This window comes from Gobio gobio (assembly GCF_949357685.1).
Source record: "Gobio gobio genome assembly, chromosome: 14".
NCBI classification, from domain to species: Eukaryota; Metazoa; Chordata; class Actinopteri; order Cypriniformes; family Gobionidae; genus Gobio; species Gobio gobio.
This window is the reverse complement of record NC_137107.1, coordinates 2,457,613-2,477,337: the sequence shown is the minus strand read 5'-3', so window position 1 is coordinate 2,477,337 and position 19,725 is coordinate 2,457,613. Positions and strand designations below refer to the sequence as shown.

The window sequence follows — 19,725 nt, the reverse complement described above, 5'->3', positions numbered from 1 at the left end:
ATTAAAAAATGTATAATGGCAAAAATAGACCATAATTATTGCATAAATATTAAAAAATACCATCAAATCATTTTATTGAAGAAAAATAAATTGCATTGGTTTTACTGGGGTGGAGGAAGTTTAATTTTTAGGTGTCCGGTCACTTATGATGGTTATAGACATATTGATAGTAGATGCCTCATTCTACTGATCCGTGCAGTCGCTAATGAGGCATCTACGTATACATCTATGACCACGATCAAATTTGACCTCACTCGCCGGAAGTTATGTCTGAGCTCAGAGATGATCACGCTCGTCTGATAAGAGGTAGAATAATAGCATAAATACTGCTGGGTTTCTCTCAGAAACTGATGGTTTGTCTAGATCAGACCCTTATTCCTCATCTGGTGTCGTTTAAAGCTGCACTGAAACTGTTGGACCCTGAACGTTTGGAGCCCATTGAAGTCCATTATATGGAGGAAACCCTGGACTGTTTTCATCCAAAACCTTCATTTCTTTTTGACTGCAGAAAGAAAGACATGGACATCTTGGATGACATGGGGGTGAGGAAACTATCAGCAAATTTTATTTAAAAGTGAACTAATCCTTTAACCACACTTATGTGAGTAAAAAAAGTTTTTATATGTGATAGTATTGCATTGTTACAGATCATATTGATTATGTGTACGTGTCTAACTAAACATAACTTACCACTGTCACAGGGCAGCCCAATGTCCCGGGGCTGTGTGTTTTCCAGACGGGCTACCAATACATATCATCTTAAATAGTGAAATAACATTCCTTTCTTGATGTGCGTTCACTCTCTTGACTTGATGTTTGAAGGAAAATACAATCGCGGAAGTTTTGATCATGCAGTCTGTAATGTACTTATCGTGCGCGTATATCCACCGATCGGGTGGGCCAAGTAATATAAAATAACATTCATATCAATCGCGGGTGGATGAGAGATAAATCATTGTGTTTGTTTGATGAAGACATTTTGCGAGCCCTGAGGGACGAATCATTCCGGTTGCCATTTCCCTTACACGTACTAATAGGGGAGCCGTACACGTACACGTACTAATAGGGGAAGCTCATTAAATATGCAAAGCTTATCCAATCATAGCCGTGGGCGTTTACTTCCAAGTTTTCAGTGCGGCACGCCCATAAAAACAGAGCGTTCCAGGAGAGAGGCTCAAAACCAGAGCAGAAAATAGCCTATTACTTATTCATTATGATGTTTTTGAATGTAAAAACCACGCAAACGTCACAAGTAGAACTCAGACAACAGTATAAAAAAAACCGGGGCCAAGCAAAAAGAAAAAGACAAGACATGCCAGCTTGGCTGGGAGTGTCAGACCAACTGCAAAAATGAGCCATTAAGGCGATTAAAGGCAAAATAGCTGTAAAATGATAAATACAGTCAATAATAATGATTTATCACTTTCAACCAATAGGTGGCACAGTTACGAAATGTATGTGGTGTGGTCAGAATAAGGGAACAATGACACATGCAAAGATTGGTGTCAATATATCAAAGCAGGGTGTCAATATAGTGTCAATATTGCAGAGATATAGCCTCAATAGGCCTTTTCATTATATGTATGTATAGCGGTTCAGAGCGTTATGAATCAGTGAGTCGAATCATGATTTGGATCGCGTGTCAAACCGCCAAACCGCTGAATCGACTCACTGATTCATAACGCTCCAAACCGCTGAATCGACTCACTGATTCATAACGCTCCAAACCGCTGAATCGACTCACTGATTCATAACGCTCCAAACCGCTGAATCGACTCACTGATTCATAACGCTCTGAACCGCTGAATCGACTCACTGATTCATAACGCTCCAAACCGCTGAATCGACTCACTGATTCATAACGCTCCAAACCGCTGAATCGACTCACTGATTCATAACGCTCCAAACCGCTGAATCAACTCACTGATTCATAACGCTCCAAACTGCTGAATCGACTCACTGATTCATAACGCTTCAAAGCTTCATGATGCCGTGTTTTGAAATCGTCATCACTATATAAGTTGTTATTTAGGGTTTTTTGCACACAGAAACTATTCTCGTCTTCATAAAGTTATTGTAGAGCCGCTGTAGTGAGATGGACTTTGTAACTTTAGTCTTTAGTGTCTTTTAAGGGTCTTGAGAGTGTAAAGTTGAGCCAATAGAGATTGCTAATGTGTCGTCATCATGACGTATTCCCAGTGGTAAACGCAAAGCATTTTGGGAATCCGCGGCACAAACGGGCGCCGGTCGCCAGACTTCTTTAGTTTGCATGGAGGGAAGAACGCAGTGTTGCCGTCTACCTGCTGTGTAATAAACTGCAATAGTCGTTCTCACGATAGAAGTGGCATAAAGCTTAAGAAAGGGATATACAAATATAAGTAAACACTTTGCAGTTTGAATGATGTCCTGTATGAACAAAATGACGGAGTATATTTTTATGTGTCCACTGTTGGATTGCGCCCGCTCCCCCCTCTCTCAGGCCGGCTACACACTGTGAGCGTGGTGTTTCTGTTGTGTGTCAGCTGCGTGGCGTTTTCTGTGTCTTTGCACACCAGAAGCGTGTCTGACGCGGCGATGCTGCTGCTAGGTGACGAAGTGGAAGGCCTATACTTCATGTTAAACGCTTCCAACACGCGTGCGTGTCGCGTGAAAGATAGGCGTCTGACCTATTTCTAGCATGCACGCGTTTTCCGCGTCTCACGCAGGCAGTGTGCACGCTCTAACCTGTTAACATGGGAGCCGAAATAAAAACGGACACGCCGCGCTTGCAGTGTGTAGCCGGCCTCACTCTCACACACACACACACACACGCACGCAGGTTTGTTGAATTCTGACTGCATGCAGATAGATGAGAGAGAGCGAGAAGTGTGGTGCTTAAAACTTAGCATAACTTTGAACGGGCGACAGTTTTCTACCCCACTTTTACAATATCCAGGTGCTAGACCTATCCATCTGTAAAAAAGACTGCAGCGACTTGAATTCTGAAAACTTTGCGTGTGTGTGTGTACGCACTAACAACACTTAATATCATGTATTTGTATATATATGGGTGCTGGAAGTTGGGCAACAGTTTGACATCCCTTGACCAGTCGCTCAGCTCGTAAGGATCCAGTCATTTGATTCTCTTTTTCTCATCAGATCTCGTCTTTGCATTAGGATTTAGTTTTGGGCAATATGGTCTGACAATGTTTTCTTTAGCCCGCTGCATTTTGTAGGATTATATTCAGCTTTTCTCTCTAATGTTTAATTATTTTCATGCCAGAACACTAGCCTGCTATGCCAGGCCATGTAAACGGGCCAAACGTACCCATAATTCTTTGCATTCTGATGACGTTGCCGTGCCAGTTGGTCACATGTCTTAGCGATCTCTATGGAGGCCTTTCAGAGCATCAGATTTACACTAAAATATCTTCATTTGTGTCTGAAGATGAACGGAGGTCTGACGGGTGTCCAACCACATGAGGCTCAGTCATTAATGACACTATTTACATTTTTGGGTGAACTAACCCTTTAAATACTAAAGGCATACATACTTAAAAGGGTGTCCTTCGTCCGACTTCTGGACCGCCTGCATGACGGACTTGTAGACTCTGAAGGTGATGGTGACACACAGCAGGGCCAGGAGCAGGTGGGAGATGAGGCTGATGACACTGAGTGTTGCTAGAGACGCGAGCACCAGCATCGAGCCACCGAACACCAGCACTGACGTCTGCGGCTCCTGCCAGTACACCAGCCCCTGCAGGGCACAGAGATACGGCTGGCGGAGGGGCCGCAGGAGCCCAGGGGCCCTTTCAGTGCTCCAATCCGGGACTGAGAAACACAGAGTTTGGAAAAGTGAGAATTTAATCTCTTCCAAAAAATATCCAGTTGCATTTGATGTCGAGTTTCCGAGCACTATCAAGCAATACTGTAATATTTCAGTGTGTTTATATTGAATTCCTTCTCTACTATAGATGTACAGGCTCTTTCAAGCCACAGTTCATCCATGGATTTAAGCTTAACCCTCTGGGGCTCTTCGGTCATTTCTGACCTACATTTTTTAAAATTAAAAAATTAAAAAATCGTAGCTTCATCGGAATGGTCCGAAACTTGGTGACTTTATTGGTACTTGGTATATGAACACCCAAACGAATTGGGGACAGGATTTGAAAAGTCTAAGTGGTCGTAAAAAAACAAATAGTCACACTCAGGACCTTCTGGTCATAAATGATCCCCATAGGAAATGAATGGGAAATTGGCAAAAATATGAAAATACAGAGTTTTTTTGTGCATACAATCTGCAAATCAGCCAGAATGCAGAAAAAAAGACTCAACAGTGAAGATCTCTAAAACATCAAGAGTGCAAAACAGACCAAAAAACTCACACACACACACACACACACACACACACACACACACATGTTTGTTTTTGTGAAATGTGAGGACATTCCATAGGCGTAATGGTTTTTATACCGTACAAACCGTATTTTCTATCCCCTTACACTGCCCCTAAACCTACCCATCACACACACACACACACACACACACACACACACACACACACACACACACACACACACACACACACACACACACACACACACACACACACACACACACACACACACACTGCCCCTGCCCCTAAACCTAGCCCTCACAGGAGACTGTGCAGTTCACTTTCTGTGAAAAAAACCTCATTCTGTGATTTATAAGCATTTTGAAAAGTGAGGACATGGGGAACGTCCTTATATTTCTCCCTCTTTTTGTAATACCCATGTCATTATACACATTTGTGTCCTGATATTTCACGAAAACATGCCCACACACACACACACTCACACTCACACACACACAAAAACACAATTAGCTTTTGGAATGACACGCATTAATTTGTGTGTGCCTGTGTTTTTGTGTGTATAAGTTTGTGTGTGTGAGTTTTTTTGTCTGTTTTGCACTCTTGATGTTTTAGAGATCTTCACTCTTGATGTCCTTTTTTTCTGCATCCTGGCTCATTTGTAGATTGTAAAACGCTAGATCCACTATAGTGGTAAAAATGTGCTATTGCATGATAGAAATGCTCAGTGTGTCCACCGGATGGCACTGATCTCATTTAAAAAACTGCTTTCATGAGGCCTAGGCTTGACTCTAAAATGAAATCCAGCTTTAATAAAAATAAAAATATTATATCTTTTATTATATTCAATGGGGAAAAATGGGTCATAATTATTGCATAAATATTTATATTATATTTATATTTATTTATATATTTATATTATATATTTTATATTTATGCATTTGGCAGACGCTTTTATCCAAAGTGACTTACAGTGCCCTTTTTTTTCCTGTTTTTATTTTAACAGAATATTAATTATAAATCAAAAAATTATCTCAAAACACCAAAAAAGAAAAGAAAAAATATTTTATACATATATTTATTATATAATATATATATATTTTTTTTTAATCTTAATCCCGCCCTCCGGGTCATTTTTGACCCAAAGGTCCTGAGTGTGACCCATAAATGAAGAAGCCCAGAGGGTTAAGTCTCAGTTGCCCACTTCCTCTAATCCAAGACTGACTGGATCCATATCAGTGTTTGCTTTTACTTGATTTGGATGGCTTTTTAATTTGTATTTGTATTTGCATTTTGTATTTAATTTGTATTTGTATAAAATAGCTAAAAACTGTCCAAAATGTATGTAAAAGGGTTGTAAAATACCTCACACCTCATTTAAATTGAAAACAAAATAAAGAGTAGGGGAGAGTGGGGTAAGATGAGCCATTTGTTTACTTATGTGGTCCTCGAGATAAGAGAAAATAAGACAGAAGTACAACGAAAGTAATTTCAGGATGTTTGCTATCATTTTAAATTATAAGAATCTATGGATCTATGACAAAGGGTTCTTAAAATATGGCTTCTTATAAAAAAGGGTTCATGTGGCTCAATTTACCCAAGGTTAGGGGTAAATTGATCCGGGTCAGTGGGTAAGTTGCACCATCTGATTGAATCTCAATCCCAAAATATATGGTCACATGACATTAAAAGTGTACAGTTGCCAAGATAAAGGCGGTGGGTCAACTTACTCACTGGGTCATCTTACCCCACTCTCCCCTACCCCCTGACCATTTGTTGAACAGAAGAAAAACAAATTCCAGGGCCTATTCTGAATCCTTTTGATGGAAAGTACAGGTAAACTAGATATCCGTGATATACTGTATCTGTATATTTGTTAATATTTTCTAGTGTTATTATTCATTTTTTCTGCCCAAAAACTGTTAACTTCGATACCATGGTCAGTGTTGTGGACTCTTAATTTGATATTCTGTTTCCCTGATCTGTTTAGTTTCTGCTTCCAAGGTTATTGATTTAATTATTCACATGTTTCTAGTTTTGTTAATGATCTAGTTCTGTGTATTTAAGCCCTTCGTTCCCTCTGTTCAATGTTTGTGCGATGTATTTAGAGTGTCTTAAGTGTAGTTAATAAAGCCTGTTCTTGCAGTGTCTCCAGTGTTTGTGCTCGTCAATCGTCCACACGATTTACTAATTCGTTCCCTCGATTTATAAGTCATGCACATGATTCTCCATACAATGATCCCTTGAGGCTTTGGAATTTTTACAACTGGCATGCCTCACCAATTTCCCTGATTACTCCCTGAGCGTGTTTTTCAGGACCGGCCTGAACGAGCGCACAAAGGATTTTTTCAGCATTTGTGGAGTAGGTGCTGGTTCACCAAAACAAAAAAAATCTATTGTCTATCTATTGCGACATATATGCCTGCTACAACCATTTACATTCAAACAAGTCAAGCCAAGCATACGAATACTTACAGTACATACAATGGGGCATTAGACTATCCTGGATGCCCACATGAAAAAATACTATTGTATATTATAGTAAAATTACTCTAGTAAATACTATAGTGTTTTTGAACCGTACTATAGTAAATATACTAAAGTAAATTAACAAAGTGTAGTAAATACTATAATATACTACAATTTACTGTAGTATATTTACTATAGTATGGTTCAAAAACACTATAGTATTTACTAGAGTAATTTTACTATAATATTCTACAATTTACTGTAGTATATTTACTATAGTATGGTTCAAAAACACTATAGTATTTACTAGAGTAATTTTACTATAATATTCTACAATTTACTGTAGTATATTTACTATAGTACGGTTCAAAAACACTATAGTATTTACTAGAGTAATTTTACTATAATATTCTACAATTTACTGTAGTATATTTACTATAGAATGGTTCAAAAACACTATAGTATTTACTAGAGTAATTTTACTATAATATACTACAATTTACTGTAGTATATTTACTATAGTACTGTTCAAAAACACTATAGTATTTACTACAGTAATTTTACTATAATATCCTACAATTTACTGTAGTATATTTACTATAGTACGGTTCAAAAACACTATAGTATTTACTACAGTAATTTTACTATAATATTCTACAATTTACTGTAGTATCTTTACTATAGTATGGTTCAAAAACACTATAGTATTTACTACAGTAATTTTACTATAATAGTCTACAATTTGCTGTAGTATCTTTACTATAGTATGGTTCAAAAACACTATAGTATTTACTACAGTAATTTTACTATAATATTCTACAATTTACTGTAGTATCTTTACTATAGTATGGTTCAAAAACACTATAGTATTTACTAGAGTAATTTTACTATAATATTCTACAATTTACTGTAGTATCTTTACTATAGTATGGTTCAAAAACACTATAGTATTTACTAGAGTAATTTTACTATAATATACTACAATTTACTGTAGTATCTTTACTATAGTATGGTTCAAAAACACTATAGTATTTACTAGTGCTGTCAGTTAAACGCGTTATTAACGACGTTAACGCAAACCTATTTTAACGGCGTCAATTTTTTTATCGCGAGATTAACGTTCTTTTTGGTCTAACAAACTTTGTAGTTTTTTCACATGCTGTTGCAACAACTAGTAACGTTAGAAAAACTACAACACCACTCCGGATGTAGCTAGACCGGAAACAAAACATCAGGCACGCTGCGGCTGCCCGCACTCGTTTGGGCCATTAAAAGAGTAGACGTGGATGGCAAGCGTGAGACGCCGAAATGAGAAACGTATTAAGCCATGGTTTAACTCAGGGGTCTTCAACTAAAAGTGCTTGTCTTGAGCGCTGCTTTCTGCTCTGATGGTGCGTTCACACCAGACGCGAATGAAGCGTTTTGCGCGAGTGATTTAAGTCAATGCAAAGACGCAAATAGACATTCTGCGGCGCGGATTAAGCGGCGTGCATGTCGCGTCATTCGCGTCCGGTGTGAACGCACCATCAGTCTCTTCTTCACTGCATGCTTGACCGCGCGTCTGGGTCTGAACTAGTAACTGAGCATTGCAACGTTAACTGTTTCATTACGTCAAAAGGCTTCGCGGTCCGGATTCGGACCGGAGTCCGCTAGTTGGCGACCCCTGGTTTAACTGCACTATAGGCGGAGTCCTAGTTTACCTTGCATGTGCACTTTGTAATTTTATTTTGTATCACCCTGTTTTGATCCCTTAGAAAGGGCTGTTGAAGGGGCTGTTTGTGCAACAAAGTATTTGTTTCACCCTTTTATTGATGGGCAGTGTTACATTGTCTGAGCGATTATTTGCTCCAAGTGAGAATGTTGGTGTGAAATCGAACACTAAAGTATGCCAATGTTGTTTTCAACAGATCCACTTTTCTATGTTGATAAGAGCATTAAAATAAGAAAAAATAATGGGACAAAAAGAAATCAAGGGACATTTAGAATAAATAAAAATGTGCGATTAATTGTGATTAATTGTGAGTTAACTATGACATTAATGCGATTAATCGCGATTAAATATTTTAATCGTTTGACAGCACTAGTATTTACTACAGTAATTTTACTATAATATACTACAATTTACTGTAGTATCTTTACTATAGTATGGTTCAAAAACCCTATAGTATTTACTAGAGTAATTTTACTATAATATTCTACAATTTACTGTAGTATCTTTACTATAGTATGGTTCAAAAACACTATAGTATTTACTACAGTAATTTTACTATAATATACTACAATTTACTGTAGTATCTTTACTATAGTATGGTTCAAACACACTATAGTATTTACTAGAGTAATTTTACTATAATATTCTACAATTTACTGTAGTATATTTACTATAGTATGGTTCAAAAACACTATAGTATTTACTAGAGTAATTTTACTATAATATTCTACAATTTACTGTAGTATCTTTACTATAGTATGGTTCAAAAACACTATAGTATTTACTACAGTAATTTTACTATAATATACTACAATTTACTGTAGTATCTTTACTATAGTATGGTTCAAAAACACTATAGTATTTACTAGAGTAATTTTACTCTAATATACTACAATTTACTGTAGTATCTTTACTATAGTATGGTTCAAAAACACTATAGTATTTACTACAGTAATTGTACTATAATATACTACAATTTACTGTAGTATCTTTACTATAGAATGGTTCAAAAACACTATAGTATTTACTACAGTAATTTTACTATAATATACTACAATTTACTGTAGTATCTTTACTATAGGATGGTTCAAAAACACTATAGTATTTACTACAGTAATTTTACTATAATATACTACAATTTACTGTAGTATCTTTACTATAGTATGGTTCAAAAACACTATAGTATTTACTACAGTAATTTTACTATAATATTCTACAATTTACTGTAGTATCTTTACTATAGTATGGTTCAAAAACACTATAGTATTTACTACAGTAATTGTACTATAATATACTACAATTTACTGTAGTATCTTTACTATAGTACGGTTCAAAAACACTATAGTATTTACTAGAGTAATTTTACTATAATATTCTACAATTTACTGTAGTATCTTTACTATAGTATGGTTCAAAAACACTATAGTATTTACTACAGTAATTTTACTATAATATACTACAATTTACTTTAGTATCTTTACTATAGTATGGTTCAAAAACACTATAGTATTTACTAGAGTAATTTTACTATAATATTCTACAATTTACTGTAGTATCTTTACTATAGTATGGTTCAAAAACACTATAGTATTTACTACAGTAATTGTACTATAATATACTACAATTTACTGTAGTATCTTTACTATAGTACGGTTCAAAAACACTATAGTATTTACTAGAGTAATTTTACTATAATATTCTACAATTTACTGTAGTATCTTTACTATAGTATGGTTCAAAAACACTATAGTATTTACTACAGTAATTTTACTATAATATACTACAATTTACTGTAGTATCTTTACTATAGTATGGTTCAAAAACACTATAGTATTTACTAGAGTAATTTTACCATAATATACTACAATTTACTGTAGTATCTTTACTATAGTATGGTTTAAAAACACTATAGTATTTACTACAGTAATTTTACTATAATATACTATAGTATTTTTTCATGTGGGTGCCAGCCGAACTTAGCCCCGCCCACAACATTCGAGGTGGGGAAGTTCGGTCTGTGATCTGTTGTGGAGCAACTATGCTGGAACCAGAGCTGTTCGGACCAATCAGATCATCAGGACGGGCTTTATACGATGACGGACAGATGATCAACAGTAACGTCACCAGAGAGCGCTTGGGTTGAACTTGTTTGTATATGCGTTCACCTTTACTATTCCTCTCAGAAATGATGATGGTGTTGGTAAGTACTCTGTGTATCCTTAAATACATTTTACAACACCGGCAAAGATTGTTTACACTCATCTTCTTCTTCTACTTCTTCCAGCGTGTGTGCAGTTGAGTTCAGTTGACAACTACGCCTCGCTCCGATTGGTCGTAGGTCTATCCAATTGAGTGCAGAGGCATTTTCGTCCCATAATCACAGCCCAGTGGAGCAGATCAGAATCTGATTATGGCGACGTCAGGGTAGGCTTGTAGTGATTTACTTCATGAAAGTTGCATTGAAACGCTCCTCGTGGTGCCTATCAATGCCCCTTAGCGGTTATAAATCCACTTATATAAATCCACAATAGCGCTTATTGCTTTAATATTGATATAAAATATAAATATTTAAATAAATGTTGTAATGTCTTCGGTGCAGTGTTTGAAAAATTATAAATATATTTACAAAATATGGGCTTAAAACTGCCATATCTGCTAATAATTCCCATAAATCAGAGAGGTCCTGTCGCCCCGTCCCAAATGGCCTCATGGCCTAATGTGCAAGCTGAAAAGCACTTTTGACACTAGCTATGTTTCCACCCAAAGTTGCGAATGTAATTTATGCGCGAAAATGCAATATCGCATAAAACATTTGCGGATAAAGCACCATTTCCATCCAGTGAGTCGAAGAGAACATAATCATAGTCACTTCCTGATAAACTACTGCTAAAAATCACTAAAACACAGGAGAAACCTCCATATATAATAATTTTCGTATATAATACATGATTTGCGTCAAACTTGTGCGTCTCAATAAACGTGTTGTCATGCTTTCAGAGGCAGATGTGCGGTTTGGGAACGCAGTCGTGTAAGAGGGAAATATACCGATCATCTTTGACTTCTGAAAGACCAAAACACATTTCAGATGCTGTGCAAACTAGATTTGTCGCTGGTTAGTGCAGTTATGCTGCTACAGCGCGAAAGTCACATGATTTTCTTTATGCGCATCAAGGAATTTATTCGGTAATGCGTTTCCATCGTGATTTATGCGTATCGGATAGAAAATGTATCCGACTCAAACGAGCGCATACGTTTTTAATGCGCATTTTAAGAATTTATACGCATCTTGGCGTTTCCATTCGGCATTTTTTGATGCGATATCCCAAAATGCGCTTAAAAATAGGTGGATGGAAACATAGCTAATGACAAAGAGGTGACTTTTACTTCGCCTTTTTGGGAAAGTTTTTTAAAGTTGAGGTAATGCGAATGATTCCTTACCAGAAACAAATGTTAGCTTACAGTAGAGGGTATGCATCGCCGACACTTTCCCGCCAGAACACGCCCCCTTAGCCGGGACTGAGTGGCAGAAGAGCTGCTGCATGATTAGATTTTCCTGTTAATCATCTGTTTATCACCAAATTCTGACTCTACCATCTGAATGTCTCAACAGAAATCCAGACTCATCAGACCAGGCAACATTTTTCCAGTCTTCAACTGTCCAATTTTGGTGAGCTTGTGCAAATTGTCGCCTCTTTTTCCTCTTTGTAGTGGAGATGAGTGGTACCCGGTGGGGTCTTCTGCTGTTGTAGCCCATCCGCCTCAAGGTTGTGTGTGTTGTGGCTTCACAAATGCTTTGCTGCAGACCTCGGTTGTAACGAGTGGTTATTTCAGTCAAAGTTGCTCTTCTATCAGCTTGAATCAGTCGGCCCATTCTCCTCTGACCTCTAGCATCAACAAGGCATTTTCTCCCACAGGACTGCCGCATACTGGATGTTTTTCCCTTTTCACACCATTCTTTGTAAACCCTAGAAATGGTTGTGTGTGAAAATCCCAGTAACTGAGCAGATTGTGAAATACTCAGACCGGCCCGTCTGGCACCAACAACCATGCCACGCTCAAAATTGCTTAAATCCCCTTTCTTTCCCATTCCGACATTCAGTGTGGAGTTCAGGAGATTGTCTTGACCAGGACCACACCCCTAAATGCATTGAAGCAACTGCCATGTGATTGGTTGATTAGATAATTGCATTAATGAGAAATTGAACAGAGTGTGTATGTCTACACTTAGAGAGGATTAGCGCATGTTCAGAACTCGGCACTGGACAAAAAAGTTAGTGGATTCTAACTTCAACACTTCTGATTGGCCATTGCAAGGCTATAGTTTCTTTTTTTACAAACGTCTAAGTTTTTTTCATTTTTGTAACTTTTCTATTTTTGTAATGTTACTTGATATCTGTTTTCTTAGGGCAAATTTTTGGTTAGCAAAGGACAATAAGCATAAAAAGTTTGAGAATACAGACAAAGCAGGGAAAGACTGTCTACACTTTGTTCATGTGTGAAAGATTTTTTTTTTGCACAATTCTGAAACCTAAAATGACAAACGCCCTACAGGTTTGAAGACTTCACAATTCACAAAAAAAATTAAGTGTATCAATAACTTCAATACCATTTCAGATGATAAATTAATTTGTCCCGATCTCGGTTTTGTGATATCGGATGCACTGATAAATGCTGCCAACTGGGTATGTGTTTCAAGAACCGCCATTTCTGCACTGTGTGTGACAACTTGATTCAACATAACAGCCATTCATGCTTGACATGTGATTTAATCCGCACGCTAAGAAGCCCAGGCAAACTCAGGGAGTCTTATGAGCCTCAAAGGAGTGCATAAAACAGCTCAATAAGCTGACAATGAGAGCATTGATGAGATATTTCATAAGCTAGATCAGCAAAAACATCGATAATTCTGATAACATGCCATTTGTTATGTTTATTACTTTCCTGACCATTATACCAGTGAACTAGTTGTCTTGATTTGCTATTGGGTCAAAGACATTAATCTGCTTACAAATCAGCCAATGAGAGTCATGTGTTGACGACTTAAAGGTCAGAAACGAGCAAATGCACAAACGTAAAAAGACCACAATTGAGCATCATAAACAACAGATATGACCAAACTTCAGATTCTGAAACAAAAGTGAATTCATGCAGATCTCACCCTGAACAGAGAGTTAGATCTTGATCAGATATTATCGGGACAGTTTGAACTTTAATATGTTTGAAAAGGTCCTGCACCATCTCCTGGATAATACAACATTGGTTTTGTTTGGCTGGAAAGTGATTTTACAGAAAGACATTAATAAACCCATTCCACGTGAATCATTTCCCTTACCTGATGAGTCTTTCAGCAGCACAATGGAGTTCAGACCTGAGGATGAAGACGCCGCTGGATCTGCCATATCACAGCTTTAGTGGAGCTGGACGGGTTAAAGCAATGCTCAGCGCTCGTCTGAAGAGGTGTAGCGGGTCGAAATGTTTCCGTGGATTAATGTGGTCTTGAGGCGTACCAGGGGTGTGTTTAAAGCTCTTTAAGCGGCTTTCGCCGTGGCATGTAGTTTTATAGATCAAAAATGTGGTACCAAACCAATGGGACAATGTTCTTTTCAATGTACAGAATATACAATAACAATATTTATGGTTAACAAAACTTCAAGTGCCTCCTTGGATCAGATAATATCCAAAATAGAAAAATAAAACCTCATTATAATAATTAATGGGCAGCATAATGATGTGGGGTCTGGTTGAGTTAGTTAGTCGTGTGTTGAAACTGTTATGGTAAGGGGCGGGACATTTCCCAAACACCAATCACAACACACCGCTCCAGCCGACCAATCAGAGCACAGTGTGCTTTTCAGGAGGAGGGGCTTCATAGAGACTACTAGAGCGTTACTGACAGACTGGGAAGAGAGGAGCCGCAACAATGGAGAATATGAGGAATAATCAACATTACAGCAGAAAAACCTGCTCTAGTAGAGCCAGAAGCACAATAAAGGGGCCATAATATGATCTAGTTAATGGGAAGATTTAAAAGTAAACAACTCGGGGGATCACGTGACGCATTCAATGGAGTAGCCGTGTTGACGACAAGCTCCGGCAAAGCCTTCGAAAATCTCCCTCCTTAAACTTGATATCATCTTTGAGGGGCTGAAATTAAATGTAGAAGTGACAAGACATGCCAAAGAAACAACTTAATTCCAGTCATAGACTTCGTAACAGAGAATTAACGAACTTTAACACGTGCTCCTCTGCGAAAATGGCGGATGCTCCAATGAATCCAAGCGACATGGACGCACTTGTGAAGACAATAACAGCAGAAGCCCTGGCGGGATAAGGCTCTGGATAACAAGATTGATCCAGTGCTTGAGAAATTGTCTGCGGTAGTGACACATGTCGAGCAGATGGAAAACCGAGTCACCAAAGCTGAAACGCGTATATCGGCGGTGGAAGAAATGGTCTCAAGAGATAGCGCAGACTTGTACGAAATGAAAAGATAGATGACCTGGAAAATCGGAGCAGGCGATGCAATTCACGAATTATTGGCCTACCCGAAGGGGAAGAAGGGACGAACCCGGTCTCGTTCCTCAGGACCTGGCTGCCTAATCTGCTCAACACCGGATTCAAGGACCACCAGGTAAAGATAGAGCGTGCGCATCGCATCCCTTCCCGTCCTCCCGCATCAGGAGAAAGACAGAGGGCGTTGATGCTAAAACTGCATAATTTTCAAGACAAGGTACGCATTCTGCCAGCAGCGAGAGCCGCGAGTCAGCTGATCTACAAACGCCATAACATCTCCATCTTTGAAGACTTTTCTGTGGCATTGTGAGAAAAAGACAAGCCTTTGGAAATGTGAAGAAACGACTCCATGAACGAGGATTTCGCTTCGCTATGATATATCCTGCGACTCTTCGAGTACAGCAGAACGGCGGCGAAAAGTTCTTCAAACAGCCGACAGAGGTTGAGTCTTTCCTGGACAGTCTGCCTGAACCATCAACCACAACTATCTCAGGCCCAAATCGCCCCGGAGAGGCTGAATGATACGCTATGAGTTTGCTCATGTTCTCTATGACTTAAAGGACTTAATCTTCATCTGACCATCATGACGTTTACTGAGCTTTGATGACTGATGATCCAAAAATAAGCTGACTATTAACCCTTTAACTGTCACCCTCCTGAAGTGAAAGCAATTGAAAATATGAAAGTGTGAAAAAGTTATTGAAGTTTAAATTGACTGTAAGTAAAAATTACTGTACTACATATTTTTTATTTTATATAAAATATATATTTGACAAAATAAATTTTAATCTAAAATTACTATCAAATCAACGCCACATGTCTAACCAAGTTGTGTTCCAAATGTGAAGTTATATAATATATCACAAAAATTAAAGTCCCCATGAGATGTTGTTTAGGGCGCTGTACCAAAAACAGCCACCGGGTGTCATTCACATTCCATTGATTGTCTTTTTGAGGCATTTTTCTGTAAATTTCTGTCCAAATGTCACTTCCATCACAAAACAGTCCCCAAATATGGATCCTTGAGTTTGTGTTTGTCAAGATTAAAAAAGATTTTGATTATAAAGTAGTTAAAATAAATGTTGTAATACAAAACATGAGGGGGAGGAGCCCGCTAGAAGAATTTAGAGTACCGTTTCCATGGTAACACAACGTCCAATTTCAAAACGGTTTTCACAGGATGAATTTTGAGTTCGTAAGCTTTCGAATGATTCCTAATTTATGATAATTACTCAAATATATAATACGAAAAAAGGCGAGCACCAGCGGGACGGTGACTTAAAATCTGTTAGTGCTGTTAATAATCTTGGATAAAATAATGAAATTGTGTAGGTAACAAACGCACACCTAAACTCTAAACCACATGCAGTTTCAGTCATCAGGACACAACAGCACATTAGTTAAAGACATGTGCCAACACAAAAACTGATAAATGCATGAATAACTTATCTGAAGTTATACGAACTTATATGAACTTATAAGTAAGTATCTGAAACATATTTATTAGTTTCCCTTTAAAACTATACATTTACAAGGTCAAGTTGTTAAGTGTGCACAGTTATGAAGCACATAAAAGTTAGACATAAGTTATGAATTTCGCTGAACACATCTTTATTATCACCTCAACATCTCTTTGAATCAGTGAGGGTTTATTGAGACCTGCGGGCCGACAGCCGTGATTCCTGAGGAGCATTGATATAAATACACTATATTGACAAAAGTGTTGCAATATGAACATGCACATGAGCTTTAATGCCATCCTATTGTTAATCTGTAGGGTTTAATATGGAGTCGCTCTAGCAGCTCCAGCTCTTCTGCTCTTCTTTCCTCCAGGTTTAGGAGTGTGTTTATGGGGATTCTTCATCTGTGATGTTGGAGAGAAGGCCTGGCTCTCAGTCTCCGCTCTAATTCATCCCAAAGCTGTTCTATCGGGTTGAGGTCAGGACTCCAGTTCCTCCACCAAACTCCTCATCCATGTCTTTATGGAGACGCTTTGAGCACTGGTGCATGCTGGGACAGGAAGGGGCCGTCCCCAAACTGGGCCCACAAAAAAGGGAGCGTGAAATTGTCCAAAATGTCTTGCGTTAAGAGTTCCTTTCACTGGAACTAACCCCTGAAAAACAACCCCCACCCCATAACCCCCCTCCACCAAACTTTACACTTGGCACAATGCAGTCAGGCAAGTCCCGTTCCCCTGGCAACAGCCAAACCCAGACTCGTCCATGGGATTGTCAGATAGAGAAGCGTGATTGGTCACTCAGAGAACACGTCTCCACTGCTCTAGAGTCCAGCGGCGGCGCGCTTTACCCCACTGCATCCCACACTTTGCATTGCACTTGGTGATGTGCGGCTTGGATGAGCTGCTCGGCCATGGAAACCCATTCCATGAAGCTCTACACACTGTTCTTGAGCTCATCTGAAGGAGGTCTGGAGCTCTTGACTCTGCAGACAGTTGGCCACTAATTAAAGCAAAAATAAAGAAACAACGGCCTTCCTGTTGAGGTCTCTATTTAGAAACTGGTTCCACTCACAGTGTGGATGAATCGCATTTGTGTTGAAGCCTCAGGATCTATTAAAGAGAACTTATGGAACACAGAAACTCATTTGACCCATTACTGCATCTCTCACTTACTGTGCGCAATCTCACTGTCAGAGGAAATCAACCCCTGCCGTCATGAATAATTAAGCGAGGCATCTTCTCATTGGATAAAGACACGCAGTCTCATGAATAATAATGAGACAGCGATGAGTCATCGATCTACTAGGGTGCAAGAAAACATAACACAAAGATTAATTTAAACTCCCTGAAAATCACTCAATGCTCTCGGCTTGATAACTTTTGCTATTTTTTTTTTCAATTTCTATTCAATTATTTGATCACTTTATTCATACATAAATTTATACATCTATACACTCTAAAAATGCTGGGCTAAAGCAACTCAATTGCTGGGCAAAACAATCCAATCGCTGGGCTAAAACAACCTAATCAATGGGCTAAAACAACCCAATCAATGGGCTAAAACAACCTAATCAATGGGCTAAAACAACCTAATCAATGGGCTAAAACAACCCAATCGCTGGGCTAAAACAACCTAATCAATGGGCTAAAACAACCTAATCAATGGGCTAAAACAACCCAATCAATGGGCTAAAACAACCCAATCGCTGGGCTAAAACATCCCAATCAATGGGCTAAAACATCCCAATCACTGGGCTAAAACAACCCAATTGTGGGCTAAAACAACCCAATTGTGGGTTAAAACAACCCAATCGCTGGGCTAAAACAACCCAATCACTGGGCTAAAACAACCTAATCAATGGGCTAAAACAACCCAATCGCTGGGCTAAAACATCCCAATCAATGGGCTAAAACAACCCAATTGTGGGTTAAAACAACCCAATCGCTGGGCTAAAACAACCCAATCACTGGGCTCAAACAACCTAATCAATGGGCTAAAACAACCCAATCAATGGGCTAAAACAACCCAATCAATGGGCTAAAACAACCTAATCAATGGGCTAAAACAACCCAATCAATGGGCTAAAACAACCCAATCAATGGGCTAAAACAACCCAATCGCTGGGCTAAAACATCCCAATCAATGGGCTAAAACAACCTAATCAATGGGCTAAAACAACCCAATCGCTGGGCTAAAACAACCCAATCGCTGGGCTAAAACATCCCAATCAATGGGCTAAAACAACCCAATCAATGGGCTAAAACAACCCAATCGCTGGGCTAAAACATCCCAATCAATGGGCTAAAACATCCCAATCACTGGGCTAAAACAACCCAATTGTGGGCTAAAACAACCCAATTGTGGGTTAAAACAACCCAATCGCTGGGCTAAAACAACCCAATCACTGGGCTAAAACAACCTAATCAATGGGCTAAAACAACCCAATCAATGGGCTAAAACATCCCAATCAATGGGCTAAAACAACCCAATCAATGGGCTAAAACAACCCAATCGCTGGGATAAAACATCCCAATCAATGGGCTAAAACAACCCAATTGTGGGTTAAAACAACCCAATCGCTGGGCTAAAACAACCCAATCACTGGGCTAAAACAACCTAATCAATGGGCTAAAATAACCCAATCAATGGGCTAAAACAACCCAATCAATGGGCTAAAACAACCCAATCAATGGGCTAAAACAACCCAATCACTGGGCTAAAACAACCCAATCAATGGGCTAAAACAACCTAATCAATGGGCTAAAACAACCTAATCGCTGGGCTAATACAACCTAATCAATGGGCTAAAACATCCCAATCACTGGGCTAAAACAACCCAATCACTGGGCTAAAACAACCCAATCAATGGGCAAAAACAACCCAATCGCTGGGCTAAAACATCCCAATCAATGGGCTAAAACAACCCAATCAATGGGCTAAAACAACCCAATCAATGGGCTAAAACAACCCAATCAATGGGCTAAAACAACCTAATCAATGGGCTAAAACAACCCAATCAATGGGCTAAAACAACCCAATCAATGGGCTAAAACAACCCAATCAATGGGCTAAAACAACCTAATCAATGGGCTAAAACAACCCAATCAATGGGCTTAAACAACCCAATCACTGGGCTAAAACAACCCAATCACTGGGCTAAAACAACCCAATCACTGGGCTAAAACAACCCAATCAATGGGCTAAAACAACCCAATCAATGGGCTAAAACAACCCAATCA

The 19,725-nt window shown here is 38.6% G+C and overlaps 1 protein-coding gene across 1 annotated transcript in view; it reads right to left on the bottom strand.

Annotated features, from left to right (window-relative positions):
• Nucleotides 1-13,964, bottom strand: part of LOC307136891 (reticulon-3-B-like) — a 34,964-nt gene extending 21,000 nt beyond the window's left edge. The window contains exons 1-2 of the mRNA XM_079834232.1: nucleotides 13,846-13,964; nucleotides 3,534-3,810 (exon numbers count right to left, since the gene is read on the bottom strand). Coding sequence (XP_079690358.1) covers nucleotides 3,534-3,810; nucleotides 13,846-13,912 — 344 coding nt within the window. The 5' untranslated portion in view covers nucleotides 13,913-13,964. The remainder of the gene's footprint in view (nucleotides 1-3,533; nucleotides 3,811-13,845) is intronic.
• Between the last annotated feature and the right edge of the window lie 5,761 nt (nucleotides 13,965-19,725).